At 47.9% G+C, this 21,889-nt stretch overlaps 1 protein-coding gene across 1 annotated transcript in view; it reads right to left on the bottom strand.

The window, feature by feature from the left end:
- Nucleotides 1-397: 397 nt before the first annotated feature.
- LOC120043429 (protein spire homolog 1-like) overlaps nt 398-21,889 on the bottom strand; it is a gene marked incomplete at its 3' end in the record, with an annotated part of 62,721 nt that continues 41,229 nt past the window's right edge. Inside the window, exons 7-10 of the mRNA XM_038988011.1 lie at nt 12,820-12,906; nt 9,482-9,611; nt 1,270-1,368; nt 398-543 (exon numbers count right to left, since the gene is read on the bottom strand). Coding sequence (XP_038843939.1) covers nt 398-543; nt 1,270-1,368; nt 9,482-9,611; nt 12,820-12,906 — 462 coding nt within the window. The remainder of the gene's footprint in view (nt 544-1,269; nt 1,369-9,481; nt 9,612-12,819; nt 12,907-21,889) is intronic.

The raw sequence follows: 21,889 nt of genomic DNA, 5'->3' as shown, positions 1-21,889 counted from the left end.
GGGCTGGATGTATGGACTAGACGCGGGCTGGATGTATGAACTAGACGCGGGCTGGATGTATGAACTAGACGCGGGCTGGATGTATGAACTAGACGCGGGCTGGATGTATGAACTAGACGCGGGCTGGATGTATGGACTAGACGCGGGCTGGATGTATGGACTAGACGCGGGCTGGATGTATGGACTAGACGCGGGCTGGATGTATGGACTAGACGCGGGCTGGATGTATGGACTAGACGCGGGCTGGATGTATGGACTAGACGCGGGCTGGATGTATGAACTAGACGCGGGCTGGATGTATGGACTAGACGCGGGCTGGATGTATGGATAACACATCGCATTCTAGCCACACACACTGTCCCCACTCTCTCTCTCTCACACACACACACCCACATACATCAGACTCTGAGCTTCCCAGTTCAGCCAACGTGGGCGCCTTCAGGAGCCTCTTCCTCTGACACAGAGCCCCTCCCAGCCCGGGAGCTGGTGGACAGGACAGGGTGCTGGCGACGTGCTTCCTGGGGGCATCTGGAGTGGACAGGTCTGTGGGAGGAGTCAGAGAGGACAGAGGAAAACAGTCACAGGGAGACAAGAAAATAGGAGAAATAAAGAGAAACCATTGAATGAGTAGGTCTGTCCAAACTGGCACTGTTCAGTGCCTAAAATAAGGGGTTAAATACAGGTAAAAAATAAATAGTGTCCTGATCTTTCTTATGTCTCTCAGATATAGGACAGACACTTCAGAACAAACCTCCTTTAAAACATTTTTGGGGGGGGTTGGGGGGGACTCTGTTGTTCCATATGGTCAATCTGATATTCAATGCGTTTGTATGGGCTAATAGCAGCAAGCCCAACTAAACATTAATCATATCATTATGTATACTGTATATATTTGTTATACTTCAAGGAGTCCTAGAATTCTAAATCAAAATGATCTTTTGACCTTCTTAAAACAATTCCATATAGCTTAGTGGAATTGTATAAACGCTGTAAGTACAGAAACACAATGTTTAAAAAGGCAATACGATGGGACTCATTGGGTTAAACTAGTTTACCTCTAGAGGCAACATCAATTATTACTGTGTGAAGGAAAACGTAACTAAATATTGATGATACCGTCAGTAAAGACGCAAGAGTGACGCACATAGGTGCCCACGAAGACAGTTGATTTTACAGATACTATTTGGTAGTATTCTGAAATACATTTCCACTCACTATGTACATCATCTCACACAGACACAGGTGAAGGTGTGAGAACAGTACTAATACCTGAGCTGCGGTTCAGATCTTGAGGGATGCTGATGCTTTTGACTGCTCCTATAGGAGGGAACATCTCCAATATGGTCCGGTCATCAACACCGGTTCTTCCTAAAAAAAAAAAAAAAGTTCAGCAAATCGACACACAATACACAATAATGACAAAGCGAAAACATGTTTAGAAAAATGTATTAAAAATAAAAAACAAATACCTTATTTACATAAGTATTCAGACCCTTTGCTATGAGACTGGAAATTGAGCTTAGGAGCATCCTGTTTCCATTGATCATCCTTGAGATGTTTCTACAACTTTATTGGAGTCCACCTGTGGTAAATTCAATTGATTGGACATGATTTGGAAAGGCACACACCTGTCTATATAAGGTCCCACAGTTGACAGTGCATGTCAGAGCAAAAACCAAGCCATTGTCCGTAGAGTGCCGAGACAGGATCGTCGAAACACAGATCTGGGGAAGGGTACCAAAACATTTCTGCAGCATTGAAGGTCCCCAAGAACACAGTGGCCTCCACCATTCTTAAATGGAAGAAGTTCAGAACCACCAAGACTCTTCCTAGAGCTGGCTGCCCGGCCAAACTGAGCAATCGGGGGACAAGGGCCTTGGTCAGGGAGGTGACCAAGAACCCGATGGTCACTATGACAGAGCTCCAGAGTTCCTCTGTGGAGATGGGAGAACCTTCCAGAAGGACAACCATCTCTGCAGCACTCCACCAAATCAGGCCTTTATGGTAGAGTGGCCCGACAGAAGCCACTCCTCAGTAAAAGGCACATGACAGCCTGCTTGGAGTTTGCCAAAAGGCACCTAAAGACTCTCAGACCATGAGAGAAAAGATACTCTGGTCTGATGAAACCAAGATTGAACTCTTTGGCCTGAATGCCAAGCATCACGACTGGATGAAACCTGACACCATCCCTAAGGTGAAGCATGGTGGTGGCAGCATCATGTTGTGGGGATATTTTTCAGTGGCAGGGACTGGGAGAGTAATCAGGATCGAGGCAAAGATGGAGCAAAGTATTGAGAGATTCTTGATGAAAACCTGCTCCAGAGCGCTTGAGACCTCAGGCTGGGGCGAAGGTTCACCCTCCAATTAGGACAATGGCCTTAAGCACACAGCTAAAACAACGCAAGAGTGGCTTCAGGACAAGTCTCTGAATGTCCTTGAGTGGCCCAGCCAGAGCCTGGACTTGAACCCGATCGAACATCTCTGGAGAGACCTGAAAATAGCTGTGCAGAGACACTCCCCATCCAACCTGACAGAGCTTGAGAGGATCTGCAGAGAACAATGGGAGAAACTCCCCAAATACAGGTGCGCCAAGCTTGTAGCGTCATACCCAAGAAGACTTTGAGGCTGTAATCACTGCCAAAGGTGCCTCAACAAAGTACTGAGTAAAGGGTCTGAATACTTATGTAAATGTGATATTTCAGTTTTTGCTTTGTCATTGTGGGGTATTGTGTATACATCGATGAGGAAAAAAACGATTTATTCCATGTTAGAAAAAGGCTGTAACGTAGCAAAATGTGGAAAAAGTCAAGGGGTCTGAATACTTTCCCAAGGCACTGTATGCCACAGTGAATTATGATGGACAGGCAGGCAGCCTTTAGTGTTACAGGGTAATCCGTCCCCTCTAGGAAGCACTTAGTGAGCACTGCACTAACTATACCTAATCATAATATAACCCTACCCAACTATACCCCTAAACCAACCCAACCATAATATAACCCAACCATTACCCTACCCAACCATTACCCCACCCAACCATTACCCCACCCAACCATTACCCCACCCTACCATTACCCCACCCTACCATTACCCCACCCTACCATTACCCCACCATTACCCCACCCTACCATTACCCCACCCTACCATTACCCCACCATTTCCCCACCCTACCATTACCCCACCCTACCATTACCCCACCCTACCATTTCCCCACCCTACCATTACCCCACCCTACCATTACCCCACGCTACCATTACCCCACCCCACCATTTCCCCCCCATGACATGACCCCACCATGACCCCACCCCAGCATTACCCCACCATACCAAAGATCCACCCAACCCCACCATGACCCCACTCCACCATTACCCCACCCTACCATTACCCCACCATGACCCGACCCAACCCCACCATGACCCCACTCCACCATACCAAAGATCCACCCAACCCCACCATGACCCGACCCAACCCCACCATGACCCCACCATACCATACCAAAGATCCACCCAACCATATCCCTACTCATCCATAACATAACATGGGAGAAGAGAGCATTGGAGAGAGGAAAGCAGGTCTGATGGAAGCATTCAATGTTAGAGTGTATAGAGATGGCAGGAGGTCCACTGAGGAGCTGTTAACAATGGGCTGTCCTGGCAGGAGGTCCACTGAGGAGCTGTTAACAATGGGCTGACCTGGCAGGAGGTCCACTGAGGAGCTGTTAACAATGGGCTGACCTGGCAGGAGGTCCACTGAGGAGCTGTTAACAATGGGCTGTCCTGGCAGGAGGTCCACTGAGGAGCTGTTAACAATGGGCTGTCCTGGCAGGAGGTCCACTGAGGAGCTGTTAACAATGGGCTGTCCTGGCAGGAGGTCCACTGAGGAGCTGTTAACAATGGGCTGTCCTGGCAGGAGGTCCACTGAGGAGCTGTTAACAATGGGCTGTCCTGGCAGGAGGTCCACTGAGGAGCTGTTAACAATGGGCTGACCTGGCAGGAGGTCCACTGAGGAGCTGTTAACAATGGGCTGTCCTGGCAGGAGGTCCACTGAGGAGCTGTTAACTGTCCTGGTTTCAGTCTCACTCAGCTCTGTGAAACACTGACTGGGTCTGAAGGCAGGAAGGCAGACGGCTGCCAGTGGATTACTTTAAAGCATGCCTGTGTTTGGGTCTGAACCTGGTAGATGTGATAAGTTGAACATGACATTCATCAGATGGGGGGTGATATTGTCACAGTAATTTAATGAACACAAGGGAAACGGTGATTTGACTTACTGAATTGGAGTTTGGGCTCCACTAACTCACCGCGTTAGCTCCACTAACTCACTGCTAGTCTGCATTGGGAGTCTGGGCTGCATCATGTTAGCTCCACTAACTCACTGCTAGCCTGGGAGTCTGGGCTGCATCATGTTAGCTCCACTAACTCACTGCTAGTCTGCACTGGGAGTCTGGGCTGCATCATGTTAGCTCCACTAACTCACTGCTAGTCTGCACTGGGAGTCTGGGCTGCACCATGTTAGCTCCACTAACTCACTGCTAGCCTGGGAGTCTGGACTGCATCATGTTAGCTCCACTAACTCACTGCTAGCCTGGGAGTCTGGGCTGCATCATGTTAGCTCCACTAACTCACTGCTAGCCTGGGAGTCTGGGCTGCATCATGTTAGCTCCACTAACTCACTGCTAGCCTGCACTGGGAGTCTGGGCTGCATCATGTTAGCTCCACTAACTCACTGCTAGCCTGGGAGTCTGTGCTGCATCATGTTAGCTTCACTAACTCACTGCTAGCCTGTACTGGGAGTCTGGGCTGCATCATGTTAGCTCCACTAACTCACTGCTAGCCTGGGAGTCTGGGCTGCATCATGTTAGCTCCACTAACTCACTGCTAGCCTGGGAGTCTGGGCTGCATCATGTTAGCTCCACTAACTCACTGCTAGCCTGGGAGTCTGGACTGCATCATGTTAGCTCCACTAACTCACTGCTAGCCTGGGAGTCTGGGCTGCATCATGTTAGTTCCACTAACTCACTGCTAGCCTGGGAGTCTGGGTTGCATCATGTTAGCTCCACTAACTCACTGCTAGCCTGGGAGTCTGGGTTGCATCATGTTAGCTCCACTAACTCACTGCTAGTCTGCACTGGGAGTCTGGGCTGCATCATGTTAGCTCCACTAACTCACTACTAGCCTGGGAGTCTGGACTGCATCATGTTAGCTCCACTAACTCACTGCTAGCCTGGGAGTCTGGGTTGCATCATGTTAGCTCCACTATCTCACTGCTAGCCTGGGAGTCTGGGCTGCATCATGTTAGCTCCACTAACTCACTGCTAGCCTGGGAGTCTGGGCTGCATCATGTTAGCTCCACTAACTCACTGCTAGCCTGGGAGTCTGGGCTGCATCATGTTAGCTTCACTAACTCACTGCTAGCCTGGGAGTCTGGGCTGCATCATGTTAGCTCCACTAACTCACTGCTAGCCTGGGAGTCTGGGCTGCATCATGTTAGCTCCACTAACTCACTGCTAGCCTGGGAGTCTGGGCTGCATCATGTTAGCTCCACTAACTCACTGCTAGCCTGGGAGTCTGGGCTGCATCATGTTAGCTCCACTAACTCACTGCTAGTCTGCACTGGGAGTCTGGGCTGCATCATGTTAGCTCCACTAACTCACTGCTAGTCTGCACTGGGAGTCTGGGCTGCATCATGTTAGCTCCACTAACTCACTGCTAGCCTGGGAGTCTGGGCTGCATCATGTTAGCTCCACTAACTCACTGCTAGTCTGCACTGGGAGTCTGGGCTGCACCATGTTAGCTCCACTAACTCACTGCTAGCCTGCACTGGGAGTCTGGGCTGCATCATGTTAGCTCCACTAACTCACTGCTAGTCTGCACTGGGAGTCTGGGCTGCACCATGTTAGCTCCACTAACTCACTGCTAGCCTGGGAGTCTGGGCTGCATCATGTTAGCTCCACTAACTCACTGCTAGCCTGGGAGTCTGGGCTGCACCATGTTAGCTCCACTAACTCACTGCTAGCCTGGGAGTCTGGGCTGCACCATGTTAGCTCCACTAACTCACTGCTAGCCTGGGAGTCTGGGCTGCATCATGTTAGCTCCACTAACTCACTGCTAGCCTGGGAGTCTGGGCTGCATCATGCCTGCTCCACTAACTCACTGTTAGCCTGGGAGTCTGGGCTGCATCATGTTAGCTCCACTAACTCACTGCTAGCCTGTACTGGGAGTCTGGGCTGCATCATGTTAGCTCCACTAACTCACTGCTAGCCTGGGAGTCTGGGCTGCATCATGTTAGCTCCACTAACTCACTGCTAGCCTGGGAGTCTGGGCTGCATCATGTTAGCCCCACTAACCCACTGCTAGCCTGGGAGTCTGGGCTGCATCATGTTAGCTCCACTAACTCACTGCTAGCCTGGGAGTCTGGGCTGCATCATGTTAGCTCCACTAACTCACTGCTAGCCTGGGAGTCTGGGCTGCATCATGTTAGCTCCACTAACTCACTGCTAGCCTGGGAGTCTGGGCTGCATCATGTTAGCTCCACTAACTCACTGCTAGTCTGGGAGTCTGGGCTGCATCATGTTAGCTCCACTAACTCACTGCTAGCCTGCACTGGGAGTCTGGGCTGCTTCATGTTAGCTCCACTAACTCACTGCTAGCCTGGGAGTCTGGGCTGCATCATGTTAGCTCCACTAACTCACTGCTAGCCTGGGAGTCTGGGCTGCATCATGTTAGCTCCACTAACTCACTGCTAGCCTGGGAGTCTGGGCTGCATCATGCCTGCTCCACTAACTCACTGCTAGCCTGGGAGTCTGGGCTGCATCATGTTAGCTCCACTAACTCACTGCTAGCCTGGGAGTCTGGGCTGCATCATGTTAGCTCCACTAACTCACTGCTAGCCTGGGAGTCTGGGCTGCACCATGTTAGCTCCACTAACTCACTGCTAGCCTGGGAGTCTGGGCTGCACCATGTTAGCTCCACTAACTCACTGCTAGCCTGCACTGGGAGTCTGGGCTGCATCATGTTGCGACGTCCCCTTGAGGCCCATCTGCTAGCCCCGGCCTGCTAGCTGTCTGAATCGCCGTGCCTCCAGCTCGCCTAGCTACTCACTGGACCCTATGATCACTCAACTGCACATTCCTCTCCCTAATGTCAATATGCCTTGTCTATTGCTGTTTTGGTTAGTGATTTTTGTCTTATTTCACTGTAGAGCCTCCAGCCCTGCTCAATATGCCTTAGCTAACATTTACGTCATTTAGCATTAAGCTAACCCTTTTGTTCCACCCTCCACACATGCCGTGACTTCACCTGGCTTAACTGGTGCCTCTAGAGACAAAACCTCTCTAATCGTCACTCAACGCCTAGGTTTACCTCCACTGTACTCACATCCTACCATACCCTTGTTTGTACATTATGCCTTGAATATATTCTACCACGCCCAGAAACCTGCTCCTTTTACTCTGTTCCGAACGCACTAGACGACCAGTTTTTATAGCCTTTAGCCGTACCCTTATCCTCTGGGGATGTAGAGGTTTAACCCAGGCCCTAGTACCACACCTATTCCCCAGGCGCATTTGTTGACTAACCGTAAAAGCATTAGTTTCATACATGTTAACATCAGAAGCCTCCTCCCGGAGTTTGTTTTATTCACTGCTTTAGCACACTTCCCCAAACTTGATGTCCTTGCCGTGTCTGAATCCTGGCTTAGGAAGGCCACCAAAAATCCTGAAATTCCCATCAATAACTATAACATTTTCCGTCAAGACAGAACTGCCAAAGGGGGCGGAGTTGCAATCTACTGCAGAGATCGCCTGCAGAGTTATGTCCTACTATCCAGGTCTGTGCACAAACAATTCGAGCTTCTACTTTTTTTTTTAAATCCGCCTTTCCAGAAACAAGTCTCACCATTGCCGCTTGTTACAGACCCCCCCCTCAGCCCCCAGCTGTGCTGTGGAAACCATATGTGAATTGATTGCCCCCCCCATCTATCTTCAGTGTTCGTACCGTTAGGTGACCTAAACTGGGACATGCTGAAATTCACTAGGGTAGGGGACAACATTCAGAATTTTGGATGAAAAGCGTGCCCAAATTAAACTGCCTGATACACAGGCCCAGAAGCTAGGATATGCATATAAAATACTGTCTGAGTATAACAGAACTGATATGGCAGGTGAAAACCTGAGGAAAATCCAACCAGCAAGTACTATTATTTTGAAAGGCTGTGTTTCCATTGAAAGCCTATCCAGCATACAAAGACTTAGGACCCAGTTCACGATCTCTATGGCTTCCTCTACATGTGACCAGTCTTTAGGATTGTTTCAGGCTTTTACTCTGAAAAATTAGGGAGATACAGCACTTTCAATGAGTGGACAGTGGACATTTCCAGACACGAGTCCAGCGCGTGATCGGGAACGCACCTTTCTTGTTTCTCCTTTTCTATTGACGAAGCTTTTGTCCGGTTGAAATATTATTGATTAATTATGACAAAAACAACCTGAGGATTGATTTCTAACATGTTTCTACTAACTTTTATTGTACTTTTTCGTCATGTTAAGAGCATGCATTGTGCCTTTGGATTTCTGAACTAAACGCACCAACAAAACAGAGGTTTTTGGACATAAAGAGGGACATTATCGAACAAAAAAAAACATTTATTGTGTAACATGAAGTCCTGTGAGCATCTGATGAAGATCAAAGGTTAGTGATTCACTTAATAATTTCTTACTTTTGTGAGCCCTAGCCTTGGCTGGAAAATGGCTGTATGGTTTTCTGTGACTAGGCGCTGACCTAACATAACCGCATGGTGTGCTTTCTCTGTAAAGCCTTTTTGAAATCGGACACTGTGGTTGGATTTACAACAAGCGTATCTTTAAAATTGTGTAAAATACTTGTAGGTTTGAGGAATTTTAATTATGGGATTTCTGTTGTTTTCAATTTGGCACCCAGCAATTTCATTGGCTGCTGTCGAGGTGGGACGCTACCGTCCCACTTATACCAGAGAGGTCAACACCCTGGCCGTCCTACAATCTAAGCTAGATGCCCTCAATCTCACAAATTGTCAAGGAACCTACCAGGTACAACCCTAAATCCGTAACCATGGGCACCCCCTTAGATATCATCCTGACCAACTTACCCTCTAAATACACCTCTGCTGTCTTCAACCAGGATCTCAGCGATCATTGCCTGCATGCGTAATTGGTCTGCAGTCAAACGATCACCCCTCATCACTGTCAAACACTCCCTAAAACACTTCAGCGAGCAGGCCTCTGGATCAAGTGCCATTCTGTGACTTTGGCTAATATGCCTTTTCTTGCCGTGGTATCGAGTATTATGAGACTAAGCCTGCTGACAAAATAAAAAGTATAATCTGTGACACTAATATAATAATGTGTCATATGTGGGTATGAAATGGAGCGAGGGTCAACTTTTGCGTAACACCGTCCGAGCGGGGCCGCGTCCGACCCGGGCCGCGTCCGAGCGTGTGTCCTGCTCACCCAGGCGGTTGCGTCGGATCATGTCAGGTGATACAGGCCGTAGCTTCCTCTCCTGTTTGATGCCCTCTAAGAGACGCTCATGGAGGGTCTGCGGCCACGCAGGGTGAGGCTTCAACTTCCTAGCAGTAACCTACAAATAGACAGACAAGCAGATAATGATAATGAGCTCATCAACCATCCACAATAAAACACGTACTGAAGCAACATACTGAAGCAACTGCCCTTCCTTTCAAGTCAACAAAACTGGACTCATCCCCTTAGGAGCAAGAAGGAGTCACAGTAAGGGCAATAATTACAGTCTAGAGCGTACAACTGTCCTCTCAGTCGTAGCAATAGGAGCCTGCCAGACACACCATCTTTTCAATTCATCCCCATCATGTCTGTCGTAGAACAGCAGCTGGGTCCGTCAGAATTCATCCCCATCATGTCTGTCGTAGAACAGCAGCCGGGTCCGTCAGAATTCATCCTCATCATCCCCATCATGTCTGTCGTAGAACAGCAGCTGTGTCCATCAGAATTCATCCCCATGTCTGTCGTAGAACAGCAGCCGGGTCCGTCAGAATTCATCCCCATCATGTCTGTCATAGAACAGCAGCCGGGTCCGTCAGAATTCATCCCCATCATGTCTGTCGTAGAACAGCAGCCGGGTCCGTCAGAATTCATCCTCATCATGTCTGTCGTAGAACAGCAGCCGGGTCCGTCAGAATTCATCCCCATCATGTCTGTCGTAGAACAGCAGCCGGGTCCGTCAGAATTCATCCCCATCATGTCTGTCGTAGAACAGCAGCCGGGTCCGTCAGAATTCATCCCCATCATGTCTGTCGTAGAACAGCAGCCGGGTCCGTCAGAATTCATCCCCATCATGTCTGTCGTAGAACAGCAGCCGGGTCCGTCAGAATTCATCCCCATCATGTCTGTCGTAGAACAGCAGCCGGGTCCGTCAGAATTCATCCCCATGTCTGTCGTAGAACAGCAGCCGGGTCCGTCAGAATTCATCCCCATCATGTCTGTCGTAGAACAGCAGCCGGGTCCGTCAGAATTCATCCCCATCATGTCTGTCGTAGAACAGCAGCCGGGTCCGTCAGAATTCATCCCCATCATGTCTGTCGTAGAACAGCAGCCGGGTCCGTCAGAATTCATCCCCATCATGTCTGTCGTAGAACAGCAGCCGGGTCCGTCAGAATTCATCCCCATCATGTCTGTCGTAGAACAGCAGCTGGGTCTGACGTACTAGACTATTTAAAATCGCGACCATGTTAACAATGTGAAATAGGTCTGCAGCATAGACATGCATGTTTTCACATTTCATATTGTTTATAATATACATCATTGAACAGTACTCCCAGGGTTGAGAGGTGGTCAGAGACTAGGTCAGGACTCCCAGGGTTGAGAGGTGGTCAGAGACTAGGTCAGGACTCCCAGGGTTGAGAGGTGGTCAGAGACTAGGTCAGGACTCCCAGGGTTGAGAGGTGGTCAGAGACTAGGTCGGTACTCCCAGGGTTGAGAGGTGGTCAGAGACTAGGTCGGTACTCCCAGGGTTGAGAGGTGGTCAGAGACTAGGTCGGTACTCCCAGGGTTGAGAGGTGGTCAGAGACTAGGTCGGTACTCCCAGGGTTGAGAGGTGGTCAGAGACTAGGTCGGTACTCCCAGGGTTGAGAGGTGGTCAGAGACTAGGTCGGTACCCCCAGGGTTGAGAGGTGGTCAGAGACTAGGTCAGGACCCCCAGGGTTGAGAGGTGGTCAGAGACTAGGTCAGCACTCCCAGGGTTGAGAGGTGGTCAGAGACTAGGTCAGCACTCCCAGGGTTGAGAGGTGGTCAGAGACTAGGTCAGCACTCCCAGGGTTGAGAGGTGGTCAGACACTAGGTCAGCACTCCCAGGGTTGAGAGGTGGTCAGACACTAGGTCAGGACCCCCAGGGTTGAGAGGTGGTCAGAGACTAGGTCAGGACCCCCAGGGTTGAGAGGTGGTCAGAGACTAGGTCGGTACTCCCAGGGTTGAGAGGTGGTCAGAGACTAGGTCAGGACTCCCAGGGTTGAGAGGTGGTCAGAGACTAGGTCAGGACTCCCAGGGTTGAGAGGTGGTCAGAGACTAGGTCAGGACTCCCAGGGTTGAAAGGTGGTCAGAGACTAGGTCAGGACTCCCAGGGTTGAGAGGTGGTCAGAGACTAGGTCGGTACTCCCAGGGTTGAGAGGTGGTCAGACACTAGGTCAGGACTCACAGGGTTGAGAGGTGGTCAGAGACTAGGTCAGTACTCACAGGGTTGAGAGGTGGTCAGAGACTAGGTCGGTACTCCCAGGGTTGAGAGGTGGTCAGAGACTAGGTCAGGACTCACAGGGTTGAGAGGTGGTCAGAGACTAGGTCAGGACCCCCAGGGTTGAGAGGTGGTCAGAGACTAGGTCAGGACTCCCAGGGTTGAGAGGTGGTCAGAGACTAGGTCAGGACCCCCAGGGTTGAGAGGTGGTCAGAGACTAGGTCAGGACCCCCAGGGTTGAGAGGTGGTCAGAGACTAGGTCAGGACCCCCAGGGTTGAGAGGTGGTCAGAGACTAGGTCGGTACTCCCAGGGTTGAGAGGTGGTCAGAGACTAGGTCGGTACTCACAGGGTTGAGAGGTGGTCAGAGACTAGGTCAGGACTCACAGGGTTGAGAGGTGGTCAGAGACTAGGTCAGGACCCCCAGGGTTGAGAGGTGGTCAGAGACTAGGTCAGGACTCCCAGGGTTGAGAGACTAGGTCAGTACTCACAGGGTTGAGAGGTGGTCAGAGACTAGGTCGGTACTCCCAGGGTTGAGAGGTGGTCAGAGACTAGGTCAGTACTCCCAGGGTTGAGAGGTGGTCAGAGACTAGGTCAGGACTCACAGGGTTGAGAGGTGGTCAGAGACTAGGTCAGGACCCCCAGGGTTGAGAGGTGGTCAGAGACTAGGTCAGGACTCCCAGGGTTGAGAGACTAGGTCAGGACTCACAGGGTTGAGAGGTGGTCAGAGACTAGGTCGGTACTCCCAGGGTTGAGAGGTGGTCAGAGACTAGGTCGGTACTCCCAGGGTTGAGAGGTGGTCAGAGACTAGGTCAGGACTCCCAGGGTTGAGAGGTGGTCAGAGACTAGGTCAGGACTCACAGGGTTGAGAGGTGGTCAGAGACTAGGTCAGTACTCCCAGGGTTGAGAGGTGGTCAGAGACTAGGTCAGGACTCACAGGGTTGAGAGGTGGTCAGAGACTAGGTCAGGACCCCCAGGGTTGAGAGGTGGTCAGAGACTAGGTTAGTACTCCCAGGGTTGAGAGGTGGTCAGAGACTAGGTCGGTACTCCCAGGGTTGAGAGGTGGTCAGAGACTAGGTTACTACTCACAGGGTTGAGAGGTGGTCTGGAGCGGATGAAGTCCAGGATGACCTCATGAGCACTCTTCTTTAACCTGGGAGGGATGTCTCCATTCAGCTGGAGTAACAACACACAGGAACAGAAGAGGTAGTGAGTACACACACACATGCTAATGTCCCCTGTTATTGTAATGGAGAGAGGTTAGCATGTCTTGGGGCTATGCTAACGTCCCCTGTTATTGTAATGGAGAGAGGTTAGCATGTCTTGGGGCTATGCTAACGTCCCCTGTTATTGTAATGGAGAGAGGTTAGCATGTCTTGGGGCTATGCTAACGTCCCCTGTTATTGTAATGGAGAGAGGTTAGCATGTCTTGGGGCTATGCTAACGTCCCCTGTTATTGTAATGGAGAGAGGTTAGCATGTCTTGGGGCTATGCTAACGTCCCCTGTTATTGTAATGGAGAGAGGTTAGCATGTCTTGGGGCTATGCTAACGTCCCCTGTTATTGTAATGGAGAGAGGTTAGCATGTCTTGGGGCTATGCTAACGTCCCCTGTTATTGTAATGGAGAGAGGTTAGCATGTCTTGGGGCTATGCTAACGTCCCCTGTTATTGTAATGGAGAGAGGTTAGCATGTCTTGGGGCTATGCTAATGTCCCCTGTTATTGTAATGGAGAGAGGTTAGCATGTCTTGGGGCTATGCTAACGTCCCCTGTTATTGTAATGGAGAGAGGTTAGCATGTCTTGGGGCTATGCTAACGTCCCCTGTTATTGTAATGGAGAGAGGTTAGCATGTCTTGGGGCTATGCTAACGTCCCCTGTTATTGTAATGGAGAGAGGTTAGCATGTCTTGGGGGTATCATATTTGTACATCTGTCTCACTCATTATTCAGGACTATCCGTAATCCTGGTAGAATCCACATGAACGAACAAGTGTTACGAAACATATTCTATTGTTATTTACAAGAAAAGTGACAATACATTATTTACCATCCATTTCTATTGGGCAGAAAGTCATCTGAAACTATCAAAACAGTAAACGCATCCAAAAAGTTTGATGTGATCATTACGTCCTAGGAATGTGTGACCAAACACTAAAGGTTGAGTCCTTTAATACGGTTGGGTTCTGAGAATAGGAAAATATACTTATTCATGTCACTGACGGAGTCGTGAGGTTTAGAGGGTCTACACCAGAAGGTAATGGTTATAGGAGGAAGGCACATAGTGGAGGGTCTACACCAGAAGGTAATGGTTATAGGAGGAAGGTATATAGTGGAGGGTCTACACCAGAAGGTAAGGGTTATAGGAGGAAGGTATATAGTGGAGGGTCTACACCAGAAGGTAATGGTTATAGGAGGAAGGTATATAGTGGAAGGTCTACACCAGAAGGTAATGGGTATAGGAGGAAGGTATATAGTGGAGGGTCTACACCAGAAGGTAATGGTTATAGGAGGAAGGTATATAGTGGAGGGTCTACACCAGAAGGTAATGGTTATAGGAGGAAGGTATATAGTGGAGGGTCTACACCAGAAGGTAATGGTTATAGAAGGAAGGTATATAGTGGAGGGTCTACACCAGAAGGTAATGGTTATAGGAGGAAGGTATATAGTGGAGGGTCTACACCAGAAGGTAATGGTTATAGGAGGAAGGTATATAGTGGAAGGTCTACACCAGAAGGTAATGGGTATCTATAGGAGGAAGGTATATAGTGGAGGGTCTACACCAGAAGGTAATGGTTATAGGAGGAAGGTATATAGTGGAGGGTCCACACCAGAAGGTAATGGTTATAGGAGGAAGGTATATAGTGGAGGGTCTACACCAGAAGGTAATGGGTATCTATAGGAGGAAGGTATATAGTGGAGGGTCTACACCAGAAGGTAAGGGTTATAGGAGGAAGGTATATAGTGGAGGGTCTACACCAGAAGGTAAGGGTTATAGGAGGAAGGTATATAGTGGAGGGTCTACACCAGAAGGTAATGGTTATAGGAGGAAGGTATATAGTGGAAGGTCTACACCAGAAGGTAATGGGTATAGGAGGAAGGTATATAGTGGAGGGTCTACACCAGAAGGTAATGGTTATAGAAGGAAGGTATATAGTGGAGGGTCTACACCAGAAGGTAATGGTTATAGGAGGAAGGTATATAGTGGAGGGTCTACACCAGAAGGTAATGGTTATAGGAGGAAGGTATATAGTGGAGGGTCTACACCAGAAGGGAAGGGTTATAGGAGGAAGGTATATAGTGGAGGGTCTACACCAGAAGGGAAGGGTTATAGGAGGAAGGTATATAGTGGAGGGTCTACACCAGAAGGTAATGGTTATAGGAGGAAGGTATATAGTGGAGGGTCTACACCAGAAGGGAAGGGTTATAGGAGGAAGGTATATAGTGGAGGGTATACACCAGAAGGGAAGGGTTATAGGAGGAAGGTATATAGTGGAGGGTATACACCAGAAGGGAAGGGTTATAGGAGGAAGGTATATAGTGGAGGGTCCACACCAGAAGGTAATGGTTATAGGAGGAAGGTATATAGTGGAGGGTCTACACCAGAAGGTAATGGTTATAGGAGGAAGGTATATAGTGGAGGGTCTACACCAGAAGTTAAGGGTTATAGGAGGAAGGTACATAGTGGAGGGTCTACACCAGAAGGGAAGGGTTATAGGAGGAAGGTATATAGTGGAGGGTCTACACCAGAAGGGAAGGGTTATAGGAGGAAGGTATATAGTGGAGGGTCTACACCAGAAGGGAAGGGTTATAGAAGGAAGGTATATAGTGGAGGGTCTACACCAGAAGTTAAGGGTTATAGGAGGAAGGTATATAGTGGAGGGTCTACACCAGAAGGTAATGGTTATAGGAGGAAGGTATATAGTGGAGGGTCTACACCAGAAGGGAAGGGTTATAGAAGGAAGGTATATAGTGGAGGGTCTACACCAGAAGGTAATGGTTATAGGAGGAAGGTATATAGTGGAGGGTCTGGTCTACACCAGAAGGGAAGGGTTATAGGAGGAAGGTATATAGTGGAGGGTCTACACCAGAAAGGAAGGGTTATAGGAGGAAGGTGTATACTGGAGGGTCTACACCAGAAGGTAATGGTTATAGGAGGAAGGTATATAGTGGAGGGTCTACACCAGAAGGTAATGGTTATAGAAGGAAGGTATATAGTGGAGGGTCTACACCAGAAGGTAATGGGTATCTGTCGGAGGAAGGTATATAGTGGAGGGTCTACACCAGAAGGTAATGGTTATAGAAGGAAGGTATATAGCGGAAGGTCTACACCAGAAGGTAATGGTTATAGGAGGAAGGTATATAGTGGAGGGTCTACACCAGAAGGTAATGGTTATAGGAGGAAGGTATATAGTGGAGGGTCTACACCAGAAGGTAATGGGTATCTGTCGGAGGAAGGTATATAGTGGAGGGTCTACACCAGAAGGTAATGGTTATAGGAGGAAGGTACATAGTGGAGGGTCTACACCAGAAGGGAAGGGTTATAGGAGGAAGGTACATAGTGGAGGGTCTACACCAGAAGGGAAGGGTTATATGAGGAAGGTATATAGTGGAGGGTCTACACCAGAAAGTAATGGTTATAAGAGGAAGGTATATAGTAGAGGGTCTACACCAGAAAGTAATGGTTATAAGAGGAAGGTATATAGTGGAGGGTCTGGTCTACACCAGAAGGGAAGGGTTATAGGAGGAAGGTATATAGTGGAGGGTCTACACCAGAAAGGAAGGGTTATAGGAGGAAGGTGTATACTGGAGGGTCTACACCAGAAGGTAATGGTTATAGGAGGAAGGTATATAGTGGAGGGTCCACGCCAGAAGTTAAGGGTTATAGGAGGAAGGTATATAGTGGAGGGTCTACACCAGAAGGTAATGGTTATAGAAGGAAGGTATATAGTGGAGGGTCTACACCAGAAGGTAATGGGTATCTGTCGGAGGAAGGTATATAGTGGAGGGTCTACACCAGAAGGTAATGGTTATAGAAGGAAGGTATATAGCGGAAGGTCTACACCAGAAGTTAATGGTTATAGGAGGAAGGTATATAGTGGAGGGTCTAGACCAGAAGGTAATGGTTATAGGAGGAAGGTATATAGTGGAGGGTCTACACCAGAAGGTAATGGTTATAGGAGGAAGGTATATAGTGGAGGGTCTACACCAGAAGGGAAGGGTTATAGAAGGAAGGTATATAGTGGAGGGTCTACAACAGAAGGTAATGGTTATAGGAGGAAGGTATATAGTGGAGGGTCTACACCAGAAGGTAATGGTTATAGGAGGAAGGTACATAGTGGAGGGTCTACACCAGAAGGTAATGGGTATCTGTCGGAGGAAGGTATATAGTGGAGGGTCTACACCAGAAGGTAATGGTTATAAGGAGGAAGGTATATAGTGGAGGGTCTACACCAGAAGGTAATGGTTATAGGAGGAAGGTATATAGTGGAGGGTCTACACCAGAAGGTAATGGTTATAGGAGGAAGGTATATAGTGGAGGGTCCACACCAGAAGGTAATGGTTATATGAGGAAGGTATATAGTGGAGGGTCTACACCAGAAGGTAATGGTTATATGAGGAAGGTATATAGTGGAGGGTCTACACCAGAAGTTAATGGTTATATGAGGAAGGTATATAGTGGAGGGTCTACACCAGAAGTTAATGGTTATAGGAGGAAGGTATATAGTGGAGGGTCTACACCAGAAGGTAATGGTTATATGAGGAAGGTATATAGTGGAGGGTCTACACCAGAAGGGAAGGGTTATAGGAGGAAGGTATATAGTGGAGGGTCTACACCAGAAGGTAATGGTTATATGAGGAAGGTATATAGTGGAGGGTCTACACCAGAAGGGAAGGGTTATAGAAGGAAGGTATATAGTGGAGGGTCTACACCAGAAGGGAAGGGTTATAGGAGGAAGGTATATAGTGGAGGGTCTACACCAGAAGTTAAGGGTTATAGGAGGAAGGTATATAGTGGAGGGTCTACACCAGAAGTTAAGGGTTATAGGAGGAAGGTATATAGTGGAGGGTCTACACCAGAAGGTAATGGTTATAGAAGGAAGGTATATAGTGGAGGGTCTACCCCAGAAGGTAATGGTTATAGGAGGAAGGTACATAGTGGAGGGTCTACACCAGAAGGGAAGGGTTATAGGAGGAAGGTATATAGTGGAGGGTCTACACCAGAAGGGAAGGGTTATAGGAGGAAGGTATATAGTGGAGGGTCTACACCAGAAGGGAAGGGTTATAGGAGGAAGGTATATAGTGGAGGGTCTACACCAGAAGGGAAGGGTTATAGGAGGAAGGTATATAGTGGGTGCAACTAATCTTGGAATGTGTTGAGTGCAGGGAAGTGATTACATGTGGCAGGCATTGATAAGGGGAGACGGGTGGAGATCTTAGAAACTAACAATGTCACTGAGTGAGAGAGGGTAATGTATCATGTTTACATTATGTCAGGATATGTTACTGAGTGAGAGAGAGGGTAATGTATCATGTTTACATTATGTCAGGATATGTTACTGAGGGAGAGAGAGGGTATTGTATAATGTTTACATTATGTCAGGATATGTCACTGAGTGAGAGAAAGGGTAATGTATAATGTTTACATTATGTCAGGATATGTTACTGAGGGAGAGAAAGGGTCATGTATAATGTTTACATTATGTCAGGATATGTTACTGAGGGAGAGAGTGTAATGTATAATGTTTACATTATGTCAGGATATGTTACTGAGGGAGAGAGAGGGTAATGTATAATGTTTACATTATGTCAGGATATGTTACTGAGGGAGAGAGTGTAATGTATAATGTTTACATTATGTCAGGATATGTTACTGAGGGAGAGAAAGGGTCATGTATAATGTTTACATTATGTCAGGATATGTTACTGAGGGAGAGAGTGTAATGTATAATGTTTACATTATGTCAGGATATGTTACTGAGGGAGAGAGTGTAATGTATAATGTTTACATTATGTCAGGATATGTTACTGAGGGAGAGAGTGTAATGTATAATGTTTACATTATGTCAGGATATGTTATTGTTAGCAGAAGAGAGAAGAGACACAGTCTGGTATCAATAACCATGACAGCCTTGAGTTGGGGAGGAGTGAACACTTAGGGGTAGAGGTCAGGTCAGAAGAAGTGAGGAAGAACAGATATCACTAAGGTTCTGTCTAGCAACAGAGTTGCATTGGCTGTTCAGATGTGGAGGAGACTCAGCCTAGCAGAAAGGGTTAATTATCAGTGCTTGTGTGAAATATCTTTTGTCTGAATTACAGCTGTATCGACCCTTTGGGAAGAATTATACTTGGGTAAGCTTCTCTAGTGTCTGTGAGTTATTTACTCTATAAAATTAGAAACTAACAATACACATACAGTGCATTTGGAAAGATTCCAGACCCCTTGACTTTTTCCACAGTTAGATTTATTCTAAAATTGATTAAATAAAAACATTGTTAATCTACATAATACCCCAAAATGACACAGTGAAAACAGGTATAGAAAGTAAAAAAATTAATTACAAAAATCTACATTCAAATCGTATTCTTTAAGAAATTAAGAAAAATAAGTAAAAAATATTTAAAGAGCAGCAGTAAAATAACAGTAGCGAGGCTATATACAGGGTATTACGGTACAGAGTCAGTGTGGAGGCTATATACAGGGTATTACGGTACAGAGTCAATGTGGAGACTATATACAGGGTATTACGGTACAGCGTCAATGTGGAGACTATATACAGGGGGTACCGGTACAGAGTCAATGTGGAGGCTATATACAGGGTGTTACGGTACAGAGTCAATGTGGAGACTATATACAGGGTGTTACGGTACAGAGTCAATGTGGAGGCTATATACAGGGTATTACGGTATAGAGTCAATGTGGAGGCTATATACAGGGGGTACCGGGACAGTCAATATGTGGGGGCACCGGTTAGATAAGGTAATACGTACATGTAGGTAAAAGGGACTATGAATAGATAATAAACAGAGTAGCAGCAGCATAGTGACATTTTTCATTTATAATTTTATTTAACTAGGCAAGTCAGTTAAGAACAAATTATTATTTACAATGACGGCCTACCCCGGCCAAACCCTAACGACGCTGGGAAAATTGTGGCCCACCCTATGAGACAATGCAAATATCCCGGGGAGCCATTTGATTAGCTGTTCAGGAGTCTTATGGCTTGGGGGGGGGTGGAAGCTGTTAAGAGGCCTCTTGGACCGAGACTCTTCGCTCCGGCAGCGGAGAGAAGTCCATGACTAGGGTGGCTGGAGTCTTTGGCAATTTTTAGGGCTTTCCTCTGACACCGCCTGGTATAGAGGTCCTGGATGGCAGGAAGCTTGGCCCAAGTGATGTCCTGGCAGTGCAGTCGTGGGTGAACAGGAAGTACAGGAGGGGACTGAACACGCACCCCTGAGGGGCGCCTGCACTGAGGATCAGCGTGGCGGATGTGTTGTTACCTACCCTCACCACCTGGGGGAGGCCCGTCAGGAAGTCCGGGATCCAGTTGCAGAGGGAGGTGTTTAGTCCCAGGATCCTTAGCTTAGTGATGAGCTTTGAGGGTACTGTGGTGTTGAACGCTGAGCTGTAGTCAACGAACAGCATTCTCACATAGGTGTTCCTTTTGTCCAGGTGGGAAAGGGCAATGTGGAGTGCAATTAAGATTGCATAATTTGGGCTCTCGAGTGGCGCAGCAGTCTAAGGCACTGCATCTCAGTGCAAGAAGCGTCACTACAGTCCCTGGTTCAATTCCAGGATGTATCCCATTCAGCCGTGATTGGGAGTCCCATAGAGCGGCGCACAATTGGCCCAGCATCGTCCGGGTTTGGCCGTTATTGTAAATAAGAATTTGTTCTTAACGGATTTGCCTAGTTAAATAAAAAAAGGTTACACTTACATTTTTCAAAAACCTAAAATATATCTGTGAATCTGTTGGTATGCAAAATGGAGTGGGTCTAGGGTTTCTGGGATAATGGTGTTGATGTTAGCCATGACCAACCTTTCGAAGCACTTCATAGCTACAGACGTGAGTGCTACGGGTCGGTCGTCATTTAGGCAGGTTACATTAGTGTTCATGACAGGGACTATGGTGGTCTGCTTGAAACATGTTGGTATTACAGACTCTGTCAGGGACATGTTAAAAAATGCCAGTGAAGACACTTGCCAGTTGGTCAGCGCATGCTTGCAGTACACGTCCTGGTAATCCGTCTGGCCCTGCGGCCTTGTGAATGTCGACCTGTTTAAAGGAGAGCATGATCACACAGTCGTCTGGAACAGCTGATGCTCTCATGCATGCTTCAGTGTGACTTGCCTAGAAGCGAGCATAGAAGTGATTTAGCTCGTCTGGTAGGCTCGTGTCACTGGGCAGCTCGCGGCTGTGCTTCCCTTTGTTGTCTGTAATAGTTTGCAAGCCCTGCCACATTCGACTAGCATCGGAGCTGGTGTAGTACGATTCAATCTGAACCTTCGCCCTAGTCTAAGGTCCTGAGCAGGTTTTCATCAAGAATCTTTCTATAATTTGCTCCGTTCATCTTTCCCTCGATCCTGACTAGTCTCGGTCTCTGCCTCTGAAAAACACAGCATGATGATGCCACCACCACTGTAGGGATGCTGCCAGGTTTACTCCAGATGTGACAGTACTCAAGCCAAAGAGTCTTGTTTCTCATGGTCTGAGAGTCCTTTAGGCGCATTTCGGCAAACGCCAAGCGGGCTGTCATGTGCCTTTTACTGAGGAGTTGCTTGTGTCTGGCCACTCTACAATAAAGGCCTGATTTGGTGGAGTGCTGCAGAGATGTCCTTCTGGAAGGTTCTCCCATCTCCACAGAGGAACTCTGGAGCTCAGTTTTAGTGACCATCGGGTTCTTGGTCACCTCCCTGAACAAGGTCCTTCTCCCTCGATTGCTCAGTTTGGCCGGGCAGCCAGCTCTAGAAAGAGTCTTGGTGGTTCCAAACTTCTTCCATTTAAGAATGATGGAGGCCACTGTGTTCTTGGGGACCTTCAATGTTGCAGACATTTTTTGTTACCCTTCCTCAGACCTGTGCCTCGACACAATCCTGTCTCGGAGCTCTTTGACCTCATGGTTTGGTTTTTGCACTGTCAACTGTGGGACCTTAGCAAAGG

This window comes from Salvelinus namaycush, unplaced genomic scaffold (assembly GCF_016432855.1).
Source record: "Salvelinus namaycush isolate Seneca unplaced genomic scaffold, SaNama_1.0 Scaffold910, whole genome shotgun sequence".
Lineage (NCBI taxonomy): Eukaryota > Metazoa > Chordata > Actinopteri > Salmoniformes > Salmonidae > Salvelinus > Salvelinus namaycush.
Note: the sequence above shows the minus strand (reverse complement) of the source record. Positions and strands in the feature narration are given on the sequence as shown.